Here is a 19,182-nt window from a genome sequence, read left to right on the forward strand (position 1 = left end):
GAACTTAGAACATAATATATTTCTATTAGTTTCATTAGAGTTAAAATAGTTTATGAGCCCTTAAATTTGATGAAAATAAATATATTTCCATTAGCATTCCTTCCAAGTTTGAGAAACACTGATCTAGCCTAGTTGGCTACATTTTACAGATGATGAACCAAGACTTATGAGCAACATAGTGAATGTGGATAGGAAAAGACAATGTTTTCAACTTGTAGTATTTAAGTTATCCTCTACTCATTAATAGTTTTTTTAAATTATGCATAATAATTTTTTCAGTTTATGAACAGTAAGCCTCTCTACCAATGCCAATTTTGGTTGTTCAATAAGAATGCTGCTAAGAAAAAATGTAATTTTTATTTTTGTGTTTCTTCTTTTTTTTTTTTTTTTAACTTGGATAGTACTATATTTATTAAATAAATTGAATCACTGATAATAGTCTTCAAAAAATGCAACATGTTCAGATTCACTTGTTCACTTGTGAATACTGTGAAATATTTAAGAAAGAATAATAGCCATTCTCTAGAATCTCTCCAGAAACTTGACTCAGAGAGAATACTCTTTAACTCATTCTCTGATGCCAGTATTACTCTAAAACCAAAACCAGATAAAGACATTACAAGGAAGGAAAACTATTTGTAAACAGAAAGTGCTACAATTTACAAATGCTTTAATTTCCACTCTTCTTTAAAAAACTTAAATATTTATAATAACCCTTAGGAGGTATTTCTGTTTTATAGATGAAGGCTTGATGGTGGCGGAGGTAAACAGACTTACCCAAGGTCACACTTTCAGTGACTGAACTGGGGTTTGAGTACATTGTTTTCCATTTTCCTTTCTAATATTCAAATACAATATTAGCATACTAAAATAAATCTGAAATTTATATTATTTAAAGGGTTCTTTCAAATTGTGATATGTATTTGAACATATTCAAGCCTAATTTGAGTATATGATTTTTTTTTCCTCCTGTAAGCATTACATTTGCTGTTAGAGTTTTTCCTGTAAGTTATATTTCAGACTATTTATTATGTACAGTATATTTATTAATATGATGAGCATTGAATTCTTAAATTCCCTTAACCCATATATTCTATTTCTGTAGTCTAAGGTCTTTGTTTAATGCATTGCATTGTTTGATTTTCTTTTACATAGGTCCTGATTGTTCTTTGAATGTTCCTTCTACCGAGTCTTACTGGATTCTGCCAAATGTTAAACCCTTCAGTCCTTCTGTAGGTCGGGCTTCCCATAAAGCTGTTTTACATGGGAAATTTATGTGGGTGATTGGTGGATATACTTTTAACTACAGTTCTTTTCAAATGGTCTTGAAGTAAGTTTTTTTTCCCATATTTTTACAATCTATTTTTTAAGCTGGGTATTTTTGGATAATGAAGACTATCCTAAATGTCTTATTGCTATGCTGATTCATGAATGGTTGTCTTTGTAATAGTATCTGTTTTCCGCATGGGACTGATTTGAGAATGTATAAACTCAGTATATCCAAAAGTTATTTGTCACTATGCGTATATGTTTGTTCTTTGTAGATATTTCTTTAACTTTCTACAGTGCTTTTATTAAATTCTGAATAAGAAAGTATTAGCTTTAAATAAGGCCAGGCCAGGCCTATATTGGCCTTTATGAATCCTGGTCACCTTTTATTTTTTCAGAATGAAGTATAATTACTTACATAAAAATAATTTCAGTTTTTTCCCCCCTCAAATTTTAATTTACCTAAACTTTTTCTCTGCATTTACTTTGCAAACTTTTATTGGTAGAGCGGTACCAGTGTTGTAAAATAGGTTATTGATTTACTGTGGACTTAATGGAGATTGTCCCTTGCATGATTGGATGATAAGGAGAGTTGCATGAATGCCAGCTTTATCTGATTTTTTTCAGCTGTTGATTGTATTTTATGAACTGTTCAATAACAAAATGAAAGAGGAAATAAAAATGATTTGATTATCAGTGTTGTTTTCAGGGGTCACATTCATAATATGTAATAACTGGTGTAACTTGGGCATCAAGCAGTCAGAAATGACCTTGGGCGGTGTACCATATGGTGTATACCCCAAAAGGGTTGCTGTATTTAGCAGATAAATATATAGGACACCCAGTTATATTTGAATTTCAGATCAACAGTGAATACTTTTTTAGTAAGAGTAGGCCTTTTGTAATTTTATTTTTCAGTTTTGTCTTGAGTGTTGCATGGGTCATACTTATACCAAAAAATTTGTGGTTTATTTGAAATTCAGATTTAGCTGGGCATTCTGTATCTATAAACCCTAATTTCTGAATATATTAGCCCTATTAATTTGGGGGATTAAAAAATTCTATATATAAGAGGAGATTGATTTAAAACTATGATTGAGTATGACTGGAATTACCGTGTAAAATAAATTCTGGAGAGAGGAAGGAAGAATTTTGAGTAAACATTTTAATAAATGAAGGATAACAATATCCTTCAATATCCTGTAACAATAAATGAAAAATAAAATATAGTAGAAAGAACTGAAAGAGAATTGGTAGGATTATTAAGATATGCAAAGAACTTGAGGAACTGAGATTTAAATGTGGAAAAGAAAAGGAATTAGCTATGATTCATGAAAACAAAAAGTTTGTGAAAATAGAGTGGAAGTTTGGATTAAATTGTGGCATTTGCAAAGTAGAGTTGTGAAGACAGTATAGTTGTCAAGGAAATTTGGACATCTTAAAAGTTTGTATTCTGTACAAGTTAAATAGCACATTTTAAATTAAGTGATGAATTTTACTGATATTCTCCTAAACATATATTTTCTATTTGAACCAGATAGATTGTTTGTTTTTGTTTGAAACCTGTTTCTTTTGGTTACAGTGTTTATTTAGTTTTGTAGTAAACTAGAGGTATAAGATTAGAAGTAACTTTGTTGCTGTTTTCACAGGTTAGAAAATGTTTTTTCATTATTCTGAAGGCAGTTTAGTTGTAGGTAAGGATGTTTAAAAAGCTTTTTAGAAGTGATGGTGTCAGTAATAAGTTGATTAATCTTCTATAATAGAATTTAATTGAGGTGTACATGTTACATTTAAGACAAATTATTCAGTAAATGATATAAAAGTTCTGTATTAATGTCTATTAGAGAGTATTTTACAGAATATTTATTCATTGACATTAGTGAAAATTAACTTGTAATCATGGGCATAGCAAATCGTTTTGAACGCATTATGTGCTTAGTTCTTGTGATATAGAACATCTCAGGTGGCTCAGTGGTAAAGAATCCATGTGCAATTCAGGAGATGTGGGTTCAATCCCTGGGTCATGAAGATTCCCTAGAGAAGGAAATGGCAGTCTACTCCAGTATTTTTGCCTGGGAAATCCCATGGACAGAGGAGCCTTATAGGCTATAGTCCACAGGGTTGCAAAATTGTCAAACATAACTTTGTGACTGAACAATAACAGCTTGGGATATATCAGTGGATATGATGAATATCCTATCTTTGTGAAGTTAGTGAGGAAAGATAGACAATTAGAAGAAAAAAGTAACTAATGTGATAACAAGTATACAGGACTTCCCAAGTGGCTCAGTCGTAAAGAATCTGCCTGGCAAGCAGGAGACTCGGGTTTGATCCCTGGGTCAGGAAAATCCCTTGGAGAAGGGCATAGCAACTCATTCCAGTATTCTTGCCTGGGAAATCCCATGAACAGAGGAGCCTGGCGGACTACAGTCCTTGGGGTTGCAAAGAGTTGGACATGACTTACCCACTGAACAACAGCAACAAAATGTATTATGTATATGCACATATATACACAGATAGATATAGATAGATAGTAAAATAGATAGCAGCGGTAAGCAAATTAGGACTGCTGAAGAGGAGGGAGTTGCAGTTATAAACGCAGTGGTTAAAGTAGGCTTCATGGGAAAGATGAGAACTGAGCAGACTTGAAGGAGGTCAGACATTAGTGGTGCAGTTATCTGGAGGCAGAGAAAAGAGCCAGACAAAAGCCGTAAGGTAGATGCTGCTTGGAGATTTCAAGAGGCAATAAACAGGCCCATATGACTTTAAAAGTGTAGAAGAGCTCACTGTTGTTTAGGTTAATCAACTGGTTCAAATGATTAAGCTGAACAGAATAATTCCAGTAATAAATAGCCTAGTCAAGTTAATGCATATTACATATTTAGATGATTGAATCCTAATTTAGAGTAGGTATATGTTGAATGAGTCTTTATTAAAAATTTCTAATATGGTATATGAAATTATGAGTTTATTTGTAATTGTTTTTGAATTTAATGAATATTTAAATACAGAGAAAGCATATGCAAATTAAAAAACCTAAAATGAATCTTAGCTTATGAAATTATATTTATTTTCTTCTTGTTTTTAGTTACAATTTAGAAAGCAGTATATGGAATGTAGGAGCTGTATCAAGGGGACCTCTCCAGAGATATGGGCATTCTCTTGCTTTGTATCAGGTATGGATCCTGCTTTAAATTTTAATCTTTTTTTTTTAATTAGCCTTAGAGAAAAAAATACTAAATCTCAGATTTATTTCAAATACTTAATGAAAATAAGAGATAAGATGAATCACAATAACTTGAAATGTCATAGATTTTTTATACTATTTTAGTAAAAAAATAGATTTTAATGCTCTCCTTCATTGAACATGGGGAGAAAAGATTGACTTTTTGTTCATGACTTTATACCTTGTCATCAGATCAATCACTTAAAAAATTTTGATAAAGTACACATACCAAAAGTTTACCATTTTTCCCATTTTTAACAATACAGTCTATCTAGTGGCATTAAGTGCATTCAAATCATGAATGTCATTTCCATTCATAATTTCCATTATTCCATTATTGGCATTTCCATTATTTCCAGACTTTTTTTCATCTTCCGAAACTGAAACTGTACCCATACAGTAACTCCACATTTCCCCCCTTTCCCAGCCCCTGGCAAACCACCCTTCTGCTTTCTGTCTCTCTGAGTTTGACTATTCTAGGTACCTTATGTGAGTGGAATCACACAGTATTTAATGATTAATAAATGACTGGCTTATATAATGACTGGCTTATTTTACTTGGCAGTGAAATTTGGCACTTCACTTGGCACTTATTTCACAATGTCCTCAAGATACATCTGTCTTGTAGCATGTGTCAGAATTTCCTTCTTTTTTTAAAGGCTGAATAATATTCCACTGTATCCATTTTGTTTATCCATTCATCCATCAGTATATACTTGGGTTGCTTTCCCCTTTCTGGCTAGTATCAATAATGCTACTATGAGCATGAGTATACAACTATCTGTTCAAGTCCCTGATTTCTGTTCTTTTGGATAGATAGTCAGAAGGGGAGTTCCTAGATTTATTGGTAATTCTATTTTTAATTTTTTTTTTGAAGAACTGCCATACTGTTTTCCTCCATTGAACATGCTATCCTCCATTGAACATGGGGAGAAAAGAAGATTGAGTTTTTGTCCATGACTTTATACCTTGTCATCAGATCAATCACTTAAAAAATTTTGATAAAATAAACATAACAAAGTTTACCATCTTACCTATTTTTAACAATACAGTCCATCTAGTGGCAGTACTTAATTCAAATTGTTATACATTAAAATTGTTGCACAGTCATTTCCATTATTTCCACACCTCTTTTCATCTTGCAAAACTGAAACTCTGACCATTTTATATTCCTACCAACAGTGCACAAGGTTTCCAATTCCTCCATATCCTTGTTAATACTTACTATTTTCTATTTTTCTTTCTTTCTTATTTTTAAATAATAACATTCCTAATGAGTGTAAAGCAGTATCTCATGTAATTTTGATTTGTATTTCCCTAATGATTTATGATGTTGAACATCTTTTCAAGTGCTTATTGGCTATTTGTATGCTTTCTCTGAAGAAACATATATCAAAAGTGTTTTGCCCGTTTTTAAGTTTTGCTCTTTTTTGGGTGTTGAGTTGTAGGAGTTCTTTATATATTCTGGATTTTATCTCCTAACTGGATATATGATTTGCATATATTTTCTGTCATTCTGTGGGCTGTCTTTTTACTTTGTTGATAGTGTCCTTTAATGGGCAGGTATTAATTTTGAAATAGTCTAGTTTATCTGTTTTTTTTTCTTTTTTTGCCTGTGCTTTTGGTATCATTTCCAATTTTGTATGAGGGTTCCAATGTCTACATATTTTTGCCAACACTAGTTACTGCCTTTTTGATTATAGCCATCCTAATGGATATGAAGTGGTATTTTATGTTTGATTTGCCTTTCACTGTTGACTAACAATGTTAGTAGTCATGTGATTTTTTTGGGGTATTTGTATTTTCTTTGAAATGTCTGTTTAAGTTCTTTCCCCATTTTAAAATTATTGAGATGTCAGTTCTTTATCTATTCTAGATACAGGTCCCTTATTAGATACGTGATTTGCAAATATTTCTTCCCATTCTGTGAGCTTTTACTTTCTCGGTGGTGTCTTTTGAAGCACAGAAGTTTTTAACTTTGATGAAATCCAGTATATATACTTTTTCTTTTGTTGCTTGTGATTTTGGTGTCATATCTAAGAATATGTTGTCAAATCCAAGGTCATGCATATTTAGCTTGTATCTTCTCTAAATGTTTTATAGCTTTTTGGCTTTTACTTTTAGGTCTTTGATCCATTTTGAGTTGTTTTGTATGTTCTGTGCAGTAAGGATTAGGTTCACCCTTCTGCATGTAACTATCTTTCTTTTCCTAGCATCATTTGTTGAAGAGACTATTCTTTCCTCGTCAAATGGTCTTGGCACTTTTGTCAAATATCAGTTAGCCGTAGGATATGGATTTTTTTCTGGACTCTCAGTTATGTCGATTTATGTGTTTATTTTTTCCAGTAGCTTGCTATCTTGATTACTTTTGCTTTGTAGAAAGTTTTAATGTTGAAAAGTGTTAACCCTCCAATTTTATTTTTCTTTTTCAAGGTTGTTTAAATATTCTGGATCTATTGCAATTCTATATGATTTTTGGAATCAACTTGTCAGCTTCTACAAATCTGGAATTTTAACTGAGATTGCATTGAATTTGTAGATCAGTTTGGAGAGTACTGCAATCTTAACAATATTAAGTCTTCTGATCCAGGAACACAAGATGTCTTTGTATTAATTTAGATCTTTCAACAATTATTTGTAGCTTTTGAAGTATAAATTTGGAGTTTCTTTTGTTAAATTATTCCTAGTTATTTTATTCTTTTTGCTGCTTTGTAAATTGAATTGTTTACTTAAGTTTCATTTTTGGATTGTTCACTGAATGTGTATAGAAATATAAATTGATTTTTTTGTATATTGATTTTCTATTCTGCAGTGTTGCTGAAGTCAATAACTCTAATTCTTTTTTATTTCTTAGGATTCTGTATATACAAATTCCTATAACCTACAAACAGAAATATTTTACTCTTATTTTCCAATCTGAATGCCTTTATTCAGTTTTTGCATATTTGCTCAGGCTAAAAATCTTGAGTACAGTGTTGAATATAAGTGGCAAAAAGCAGGCATCTTTATAACTGACCTTGGTGAAACATCCAGCCTTTTATCGTTAAATACAATATTAACTTTGTGTTTTTCTTAGGTGCTCTTTATTAGGTTGAAGAAATTCTTTTCTCTTTCTAGGTTATTGAAATAATAATGATTTATATATCATTCACTTCAATCACATATGATTTAATGCCGTATGATTTTTATAATTTATAAGTGCTGTAAAGTATCTGCTCATAGCCATGAGAAGTGGTAATAAAAATGTACCCCACATAATATACAGAAATGTGTCTATTTTTCTGGTGAACAATGCTTGATGAAAACGGTGAATGTCTGTACTGCACAGAGCAGTACAAATAGATGGTAGAATTCAAATATAATAACCAGGGACTTAACAACTACGATGCTTAATCAACCATAGAATTTTTAATTAGAGCACCTTAAAGTAACTTTTTGAAGTGTGGCTTTCCCCCCATCTTGTAAGTAAAAGACTTAATCATCATTGCTCATGTGTTCCCATTTGACTTTTTGCACATAAGAACTATGTCTTATGCATGTTGTGAGCAGTTACTAAAATTTAATGTTTAAACATAGTCTTTAATTCATGTATCTTGATAAGATAGAAATATTTGGTGTATTAACATATGTTTTTTAATTTACAGGAAAACATCTTTATGTATGGAGGCAGAATTGAAACAAGTGATGGCAACGTCACAGATGAATTGTGGGTGTTTAACATACACAGTCAGTCGTGGAGCACAAAAACGCCCACCGTACTTGGACACGGCCAGCAGTACGCTGTGGAGGGACACTCCGCACACATTATGGAGCTGGATAGTAGAGATGTTGTCATGATCATAATATTTGGATATTCTGCAATATATGGTTATACCAGCAGCATTCAGGAATACCATATCTGTGAGTTATTTTGAACATATAGCTATACTCTTTTTTTTTTATTGGTTGAGAATATTTTTATCTAATAAAATATTGATTTGGATTTATCAAAATGATTAGTTATTTGAAATTAGAATTACAAGCCAAGAATTAGTATTTTTTTAATATAAACTTTTAAATTTTGTGTTAGATATTACCCTATAATATTTATCTTCTTAGCTAAATGTGTGGAAATGTTACAGTATAGACACATTTTCTAAGGATTGAGAATGTGTATTTTTAAGTATGAGAGGTTCCAATAGATGGTGCTATTTCTTTGGATTTTACTTATGAATTGAGAGCTAAAATTAACCCATTTATCTTTACTATGCATTCCATGACTTCAGGATTTTTCATTTTTCAGGATTTTGCTCATAATCTTTTTGCAGTATCTCTGTGTATGTATTACTCTTCTGAAGTAAGCTTCGCAAGAATCGTATTTTGGCTTCTATGAAAGATGATATCTGATGTGTGAAGGTGACTGGGACAATCATATATGACTTTCTCTACTATACTCTTAAATATTCTAATTTATTTTCTTGGTACTTTATTTCTTTGAATTCTTTATGACATTTTCAAATAGTTGTAAGCTTTTTTTTTTCTTAATTTGTCTACAAATATGTATATCCTGTGGTTGCTATTTAGATTCAAGAACATACTTCATTTCTAGTTCTAGCCAGAATTATGAACTCAAGTTTTGGCCCTTTTGTGTATAGATAACTGTATTCAATTATTTAGAGTCCTTGTGCAGTCTCAGTGAGAAGACTCATTTGCAGATCACTATTAGCAGCAACTTGCCTGGAAAATCCCATGGGCGGAGGAGCCTGGTAGGCTGCGGTCCATGGGGTTGCGAAGAGTCTGACACGACTGAGTGACTTCACTTTCACTTTTCACTTTCATGCATTGGAGAAGGAAATGGCAACCCACTCCAGTGTTCTTGCCTGGAGAATCCCAGGGACGGGGGAGCCTGGTGGGCTGCCATCTCTGGGGTCTCACGGAGTCGGACACGACTGAAGCGACTTCGCAGCAGCAGCAGCATTAGCAGCAACAGGAGAGCTTGCATGTGCAGGAAAGGACTCCCTCCTGAATACTCCACTATTTCTCCTGCAGTCCTTTTAAGTGATCTCTTCTTTTTCATCTCAAAGTGCAGCTGGGCTAGAATTGGTATATGTATCCTCTTTACTTCTTATTGCCATTTCCTGATTTTGCTGCGTCCTCCCTGAAATCACTCAGCTTTGAATCTTATGGCATCAGACTGTACCACCTGTTACCTCTTCTTACACTCTTCTGTTGTTCCTTTGGTCACTGTGCTTAATTCCTGGAAGAATATAGCTTCTGGCTCACTATCTGTGTCCCGCAGACGTTAGTCAGGTATATTAACATCCAATTAAATACTTCTGGCCTCTCAACTTTTTTGATCTCTCTTCCAAAGATCTTGTCTTCCATCCTGTGGTACCCTTGACTCTGTGTACCTGCAATGAATCCTGTAATTTCCACTTCAGATATCTTAGTCTTCAAGTGCTAATGATGTTTCCAGCTTACTTCTGAAGAGGATCCAGAGTGGTAGTTCTTCATCCTTACCTCAATAGTCCACTGAGCCTCCTGTCAAGTTTTCAGTCTCTCCGCGCCCTCTTTTGTCTGTTTACTTCTCACTTACCAAGTTTTAAGTTCATAATCACCACTGTCTCTTACAGCTCTCCAAGATGGCTGTTTCATATATTTTCCACTCCCTTAAAACTTGTAACAGTTTACGCCTCATCATTACTCTCAGTTGATGACTTTACTTCTTATTTTACTGAGAAAATAGAGGAACTCTAAAGAGACTTAAACTCTAATACTTTGGCTGCCTCATCCGAAGAGTTGACTCATTGGAAAAGACTCTGATGCTGGGAGGGATTGGGGACAGGAGGAGAAGGGGACAACAGAGGATGAGATGGCTGGATGGCATCACTGACTCGATGGACGTGAGTCTGAGTGAACTCTGGGAGTTGGTGATGGACAGGGAGGCCTGGCGTGCTGCGATTCATGGGGTCGCAAAGAGTCGGACACGACTGAGCAACTGAACTGAACTGAACTGAAAGAGACTTCTGGTGAGAGGAACATTTTGGATGTAATGGTTAATAAGAAATGCTACATTAAATAAGCCTGTGTATGTGCATTATTGTCATAAACACTCATGCCTGCGATGAAGCAGATGTGGGTGAGTCATTCTCATTTTTCAAATGGGCCCCAGAGTTGTTTAAGCAAGAGTTACAGATTTTCTGTGTAAAAAAAGTTGCTTTTTAATTTTTGTTTTTATTATAGTGTTCAGGGAATATTTTGGGGATTATTTCTCCTTTTTGTAATTTATTCACATTTTCTTTGGAACCCAGTTTTCATAATTGTTCCATGGAGAGTTGAAAAGGAGGTGAATCCTATTATATCAAGATACGCATAGGTTGTTTTCGTTGTTTAGTCACTTGGTCATGTCCGACTCTTCGCAGCCCCATGGACTGCAGCACGCTAGGCTCCCTTGTCTTTCATTATCTCCCAGAATTTTGCTCAAACTCATGTCCATTGAGTGAATGATGCCTTCCAACCATCTCATCCTCTATCGTCTCCTCCTCCTGCCTTCAATCTTTGCCAGCATCATGGTCTTTTCTAATGAATCATAGCCAAAGTTTTAGAACTTCAGCCTCAGCTTAAGTCCTTCCAATGAATATTCAGGATTGATTTCCTTTAGGATTAACTGGTTTGATCTCCTTGCAGTCCAAAGAACTCTCAAGAGTCTTCTCCAGCTCCACAGTTCAAAAGCATCAATTCAGCACTCAGCCTTCTTGATGGTTCAACTCTCACATCCATACATGACTACTAGGAAAACCATAACTTTGACTATACATACCTTTGTTGGCAAAGTGATGTCTTTGCTTTTGAATATGCTGTCTAGGTTTGTCAGAACTTTTCTTCCAAGTAGCAAGCATCTTTTAATTTCATGGCTGTAGTCACCATTCATAGTGATTCTGGAGCCCAAGGAAAAAAAGTGTCTAAAATCTACTTTACTGCTCCTTGTGGTTAGGTCTTCTCTTCCTTACTTATGATTTTTTGATTAACTTGATCTATCATGCTCTGAAAGTTAATAAAAGTATAAAATACTAGTTTATTTTTGCTTTTATCTTCTTATATATTCTTGAATTTATGCTTTTTAGAATTTGCTATCATGGATATTCATAACTACTAAATCTTTATTGTGAATTGTGTCTTTTAATAGTACATAAGGTGCTTTGTTTGTTTATTGTTTTCTGACCTGATTTCTACCTTGTCTATTATTCATATTATGGCTCTTGAATTTTGGGGGATGGCAAGTTGGTCTTTTCTTGGTGTATTTTTGCCCATTCCTTTATTGTTAACCATTAAGAATCACTTTAAATGTATCTCTTGTATACAAGAGAAAGTTGGATTTTGCCTTGTGATCCCATCTGGTTTTTCTACATTTTCTGTGTTTTGTTTGTCTTTTTTAGTCATGGCTCTTCTCATGTTTAGGGAGCGTGGAGCCCATTTTTTTGTGAGAATGAGAGGGGTAATTTTTGAGATCTGCCATTAGGCTTCTCCCATGTGCCTTGTTCCTTGTCTTCCTTTCTGCGTTCTTGCAGGTTTCTCTACCTGGTTCTCTTAGTTTCATTGGCTTTTTGCACATTCACATCTGATTTGGAGGTGTTGAGTTTATTTTCATTCCTAGTTTCTCTGGAAATTTAATTTTCTTTTTCTTTCACTTCCCTCACTCCATGTTTTCCTTATTTTGTATGTCTTGGGGAGAACAGGAAGATTCAGGATTAAACTGTCATCATGCTTTTGAATTTGAACCATATGTGATGACTTTTGAAGTTTTAAGATGAATACTTAATTAAGTTGACTGTTAACCAGGACTTTTACTCTTTGGTCAACTTCCAATTTACAGGCTGCTGTTTTCTACTAATTTAATTAATATTGTTTTGTTTTGAACACATGTGACATTATTATAAGTATTTAATGCAAGGGGTCACAATCTTTTCCATAAAGGGACAGATAGTAACCATTTTAAGCTTTGTGGCCCATATGGTCTTTGTCAAAACCAATCAACTCTGCTGTTACAACATGAAAGGATCCATAAACATCAACAGATGGGCGAGGCTTTGTTCTAGACTTAGCCTTGGGTCTTAGCTTGTCTACCCCTTCTCTAGAGAGAGTGTGTGTGGACTTCTAGGGGCCTAGCAACCCAGGTCCAAAGGAAGTTAAAGTTTTGGCCTGTGGGTTTTTTTTTTCCTGGAGTTTGTTTGCAGGATGAATTTATGGCCCAAAGTGACATAATGTCTAGTCTATAACCAAACTAGTTTTTCTTCTGTGTAGAGCCCGGACTGAAATGGATTTTTTTTTTTTTTCTGTTTGCCTCTGCAGAACAGATTTTAAAAACTCACCTTTCATTAGTAGTTAAGCCCTTTAGGGATCCTGGCTTTACATAGAAGTTCTGTGATGCAATAACTGCATGAGTTTACCTGTGTGTGTGTGAGTCGCTCAGTCGTGTCTGACTTTCTGTGACCCCATGGGCTATAGCCCACCAGGCTCCTCTGTCTATGGGATTTCACAGGCAAGAATACTGGAGTGTGTTGCCATTTCCTTCTCCAGGGTGAGTTTACCTGTAGTATTGGCTATTAAAACCAAATTCTGTAGGCCACCTGATTGGTGTGTGCCTTCCCTACCCCATCTGCCATCTGAATATAGTTTACAATTCACAAAATGCATCTTACTTTTTACATATTTCCCTTTATTGAAGGATAGGCCTGAGACATGGTGGTGGCTATACTTCCAGAGAAGTTAGGAAGGCACAACTAATTTGTTCTAATCTCAAATGTTAACATAGATTGTTATTTGTTTTTATTTGAAATAATTTGATTATAGGATGCCAGTTGTAGTTCTGGTAAATTTAAAAGTATTGAGGGGTTTTTATTTGGCTTATCCTATAATCAGAATATTATTTCTGTCAATGAGTAAATTTATCAAAAGGATAAATTTTTGGTTTGATTTTTGTCCTATTATTTGTATTATTTGTCAGGCACCTTTATGAATGTAGTATAAGATAGAAATGGGAAGAATACATGATTTATGAGTTTTATAAGGATAGTAAGTGAATTATGAGTAGTTTCAAAATTCTGTAAATTACTTAGGTACAAAGTAAAATTCAAGTTTTCTAAAATTATATCTTAATAATAAAATTATCATATTAATATTACTTTACTCCTAAAGCATTTTGAATTTGTAGCTTATTGTTAAAGGATGTGATGTCAAAAAAATAATCTGTAAGTACTTCCACTTTTAAAAGTGCTTAGAAAAGAATACAAAACAATATGTGTATATAGTTTAAAGACCATCAGAATAGCTAAGTTGTGTATACCATAGACAAGTTCTACTTCAGGTAATGATACAAAGGTAAGTAAGGCTGCTCTGAACATAAGTAATGAGATAATTATCTTAGTTATAAGTGAATGCTTATCTCTATGAAAGTGAAAGTGAAGTTGCTCAGTCGTGTCTGACTCTTCAGGACCCCATGGACAGAAGCCTACCAGGCTCCGGGTCCATGGGATTTTCTAGGCAAGAATACTGGAGTGGGCTGCCATTTCCTTCTCCAGGGATCTTCCCAACCCAGGGATCGAATCTGGGTCTCCTGCATTGCGGACAGATGCTTTACCGTCTGAGCCACTAGGGAAGCCTCTATGCTGCTGCTGCTAAGTCACCTCAGTCATGTCTGACTCTGTGTGACCCCATAGACAGCAGCCCACCAGGCTCCCCTGTCCCTGGGATTCTCCAGGCAAGAACACTGGAGTGGGCTGCCATTTCCCTCTCCAATGCATGAAAGTGAAAAGTTAAAGTAAAGTCGCTCAGTCGTGTACGACTCTTAGCGGCCCCATGGACTGCAGCCTACCAGGCTCCTCCGTCCATGGGATTTTCCAGGCAAGAGTACTGGAGTGGGGTGCCATAGGCAGAGTTAAAAACATTTCTCCTTTGTTCTTAGTGGTAATTCCTACACTGTGATATGACTTAGGCTCTCTTTTCTTGGCTATTTTTAATGGCATTAACTACCCAAATGTAGATTGGATTTACTTTGATTATCCTTACTTTTTTAAAGCTTCTAGATAACTAAGAAAAAAGTGTTTTTTAAAAAAATTAAGTAGGGGCTATGTCTTCAGCCAGCATTGCAGTGAGGGTAGCTGAAAAGAAAGCTGAAGTTATAGCATAGTCATCCACGCAAACAGGACATTTTACTAGGTAAAACTTTACTCTGAAATATACTCAAAGGATATTGGTCTTAACCATTATGTAGAAATTTTTTAAAAAGACCAAAAACTTTCAATTAGCATACTCCAAGTGACCACTTACTCAATTTCTAATAATATTGCAGATAATTCTGAAGTATCTCTGGCTCTGTGATTAGTACTATGTATCTTCTCTGAGATTTTTGTAATATGATTTAGAACAAAGGAACTATCTGGTTACCTTACCTCTAATTATCTTAATTTGAACATTGTACATTGACCTTTGAAAAATATCTGAGATACTGCAGAATATTTTTTAGTTCGTGAGACTGTAGTTAAAAGTCTGAGGTACAGTCATTGGTATTTATGAGTTTTAGAGTATCTGTTCTGCCAGACCGCCTTCAAATATTGTGTCAGCTTTGTAGCTTATTGAAGCTCAGTTTTGGTTCCACAGATATGCAGTAAGGCTTCTCAGCAAGGATACATCAGGTGTTTTTCCTTTTCTTTATAGAACTTATTTCTAACAGGAAGATACAGACAGTAAAAAATAAACATAATAGGTATGCTTATATATGACTTTTTTGTTGTTGTTTAGTTGCTAAGTCATGTCCAACTCTTTTGCGACCCCATGGACTGTAGCCCACCAGGCTCCTCAGTCCATGGAATTTCCCAGACAAGAATACTAGAATGGGTTGCCATTCCCTTCTCCAGGGGGTCTTCCTGACCCAGGGATTGAACCGCGTCTCTTACATCTTCTGCAGTTGGCAGGCAGGTTTTTTAACCACTGAACCACCAGGGTAGCCCCATATGATGTATTACAAGGTAGTAATTTTTAGAGTTTGGATGTAGAGTCTGAGGAAAAATGACGAGTCAAGAATGATTCCAGAGTTTTTGGCATGAGCCACTGGAAACGTGAAGTTGCCATTGACTGACATGTAGAAGTCTCTGAAGCAGGTTTGAGGTGAAGGTGGTTTGAAGGTCAGGAGTTCAGTTTGGACACGTTTTATGTGAGATATCTGTTAGACGTTAAAGTGAAATCGTCAAGTAGGCAGTTGGCTGTTTGGTTCTGGAGTTCTAGAGAGAGATCTGGGCTGGATATGTAAATTTAAGAGCTCTTGGCATTTGAATGGCATTTAAAACTATGAGACTGGATCAGATCACTAAGGCGGTGGGTATAGATAGAAAGGACTGAGCCTTAGGTTGTTCCAGTAATAAGAGGTAAGGGAGAAGAAGGAAATAAGCAAGAAAGAGTACAGTGAACTAGACGCTAAGTGATGGAAGATTATTAAACAGAAGAGTTATCAACTGTGCCAAATGCTGCTCTGCTGATGGGTCAAGTAGAATAATTACTAAGGCCTGACCAGTAAATTTAGCACTTTGCAGATCTTTGGTGATCTTGACAAGAGCAGTTTTGGTGTAGTGTTGGGGTTAAAAGCCTGGCTGGATTGGATTTAAGACCAAGTGAGAGGAGTGGAGTCTGATAGTGGGCAAAGCCAGCTCTTTCAAGGAAATTTGCTTGTGAAGAAGAGCAAAGAAATTTAGCGGCAGGAAATGTAGGATGCTTTAAAAACTGGGTTTTCACAGAAGCAGACCATGAAACAAGAATTCAAGTGAATTTTACTTCACTTGAAAGTGCCGGTGTCACTCTTAAGGGATTTGAGAAGTGATGCAGGTGTGAGAAGGCCACCATTAAAGGGTCTGTTAGTAAGGCATGTGCCAGTGGTGATGGAGCTTAGTTGTCTAGGCTTTAACTCAGCACATACTGTTTCAGTTCTGTGGGCTGTCTCTATAAAGTCAATCGATTCTTTAGCCGAGGATTTGTTTCATCGAGTGTGGCTTGATTTATATTAAAATGTGTGCAGATAACATAACAGAATATAACAACAGAATACTTAGTACGGTAATAGCTTATGTGGAGCACACGTGAATAGATCTGGTGGAGAAATTTTTTATCAGGTACCCTAGAGTACAACTTCTAAAATTATTTGGTTATCAAGGGGTTGGGAGTGACAGTAACCAACAAGCTTCATGCAAAAAATTATTAGAAATTAACAGGAGTATGTATAATGGGAAAATTAGCTTGCAGTAAATACTCCATAAACTTTGGTTTAAGTAACAAAGTGGAGGTGGCCTTTATAATTGTGTAATGATGAAAGACTCTCTGTGTTCCACAGATGTACTTCTGCCTTTTTCAATTTCTGGAAATGGTTTAATTATCCTCTAAATTCCTGCATCTCTTTGTTTATAAATGAATATGACACATATACTGCTTTTTTTTTAAAGGTTTTCTTGTTATATTTATATTTTTTTTCTAAGTTAATTTTGGAGCAGAATCCTGCTATATATCTCTTTGTATATGTACTTGTAGTAAAGTGCAATGTTTTCATCAATATTCCTTAAAAGTGAATCTATTCTTTTCCTGAATGTTTTTAAAAAGTGTTTTAGCCAAATTATTTCGATTATGAACTGTGCACTTTATTCTTTTTTCATGGTGATTCGTATGGTACTGGATTTGATGATCTCCATTTGTCTCTCCAGATCTACCCTCATCATTGCATTCTGCTCCCATGCCCTCCAGCTTTCACTTGGGATCAGAAGGTGGGAGATGGGTGAGGTTGAGGTGTTTTTCTCCTCTTGCTCCCTCCCTGCTGGGTCTTCTTGGTTTAATTGTGTTGTGCTGCTGAAGCCTGCACTGTGAGGAATTCTTCCCCATAGCAGTTGCTCTTTTGAGTTCTAGAAATGTTCTTCCTCTTGCTTTTTTCATGCGACAGGTTAGTAAAGGCTTGCTGCTATCATAGTCCCAGGATTCTGTAGGGCTTCCCTGGTGGCTCAGACAGGGTCAGGAAGATCCTCTGGAGAAGGGAATGGCTACCCACTCCCATATTCTTGCTTAGAGAATCCCATGGATAGAGGAGCCTGGTGGGCTGCAGTCCCTGGGGCCACAAAGAGTTAGACACGACTGAGCGACGAACTCTTTCACTTTCACATACTTCTGTAAATAGTCTTTTTATTAGACTCTGTGTGTATGTGTGAACACGCATGCACGCTCAGTCTCTTCAATCATGTCCAACTCTGTGACCCTGTGGACTATTGCCAACCAGGCTCCTGTGTCCCTGGGATTCTCCAGGCAAGAATATTGGAGTGGGATGCCATGCCCTCCTCCAGGGGATCTTCCCAACCCAGGGATTGAACTCACGTTTCCTGTGTCTCCTGCCTTGCAGGTGGACTCTTTACCACTGAGTCCTGGGAAGCCCTATCAGACTCTTCGCAGTTAGTCATCTTCAGCATGTTGGGCTTCCTGTCCAGGCGCCGACTGCCTGCACCTACTATTCATTCAAATAATAACTTTTAACCTAAATGGGACTTGGTGTGTACTGAGGTATTAGGATCTTGGAAGTTGGGAGAATGAAGTGTTTTGTGAGAGGACTTCACACTTGATTAATGGAGAAAAATGTCAGAAGAAATACAAACTTTTGAAATAGGGTGGAGCTAGGTCCTTTAGTCCATTTCTACTACTACTGTTCTTGAATTTTTAAATTTTAATGCGGTTATCTGTAGCATTTTAGCTTCTCTTAATGTTAAAGATTGATATATTTGCTTAATATTTTTTAAGAGCATTAACTATTCTGACTTTTTAAATAAGCAGCATTTTTAGCTGTCAATTTATTACTTTCTAATTACTGAAAAACAAACATTTGTTGAATATTCTTTTAAGTTTTCTTCTTATAATTATGTTTACTCTAACTCAACTTTATTTCGTTATTATGTCATCAAAATAGAAGTAGTCATTTTTACTAGAAAAATCACCCCCAAAAGTACATACCTGATGAGGATATTTATTTTTTTAAAAATAACAATTTGTAGTGTTCTTTTAAGTTTTCTCTTTATAATTGTTCATGTTCATAATTTTTTTATTTAAAAAAAAGTTTTCTGCTTTCCATTAGTATGAAATCCAGAATTTCTTAAAATGCACTATTTTTTTTTCCTTAAAAGGAAGAGAGCTTTATCACATAGACATGTATGCTTATATGGGATATTATTTTGCTTACTTATATTTTAATTTTTATAAAGCAGAAATAATATTTTATGCAGTTTTCTGTGATTTTATTTTATTTCTTTCACCACTGTATTACCAGGATTAATTCATATTGTTTTGTATTCCTATAGTTAACTTTTCTGATGTATTTCATTGTCTGACTCTTCTGTGATTTGCCTATCCATTTTCCTGTTTATAAGCTCTCAGATTGGGTATCCAGTAAAATTTACCCATAGAAGCAATTTTGAGACATTTTGGTAAAAATAATATATTTTTAAAGATAAAGAAAATTCCTAGACTCTTTAGGCAGAAAGATGAACTATCTTACAAGAGCAAGCGATTAGATTAACAGCTTGAAACTCATGGCAGCAATGGAACAAATATTTCAAGAAACTTAAGGAAAGAAAATATAAGCTAAAGGTTTTTCAGTTCAGTTTAGTTCAGTCACTCAGTCGTGTCCGACTCTGCAA

The 19,182-nt window shown here is 35.1% G+C and overlaps 1 protein-coding gene across 9 annotated transcripts in view; it reads left to right on the forward strand.

The window, feature by feature from the left end:
- The window catches only part of ATRNL1 (attractin like 1), an 810,133-nt gene that overhangs the window by 61,216 nt on the left and 729,735 nt on the right, over window positions 1-19,182 (forward strand). For all 9 annotated transcript variants that reach the window (XR_015155896.1, XR_015155897.1, XM_086379578.1 and 6 more), the window contains 3 exons: window positions 1,156-1,330; window positions 4,358-4,445; window positions 8,140-8,395. Coding sequence is in view for 6 of the 9 variants with exons in the window: in XM_086379578.1 (XP_086235704.1) it covers window positions 1,156-1,330; window positions 4,358-4,445; window positions 8,140-8,395 (519 nt within the window). In the remaining 3 variants the exon portion in view is untranslated. The remainder of the gene's footprint in view (window positions 1-1,155; window positions 1,331-4,357; window positions 4,446-8,139; window positions 8,396-19,182) is intronic.

This window comes from Bos grunniens, chromosome 26, assembly GCF_055505025.1.
Source record: "Bos grunniens cultivar Pamir isolate PY7600 chromosome 26, Bosgru_T2T1.0, whole genome shotgun sequence".
NCBI lineage: Eukaryota > Metazoa > Chordata > Mammalia > Artiodactyla > Bovidae > Bos > Bos grunniens.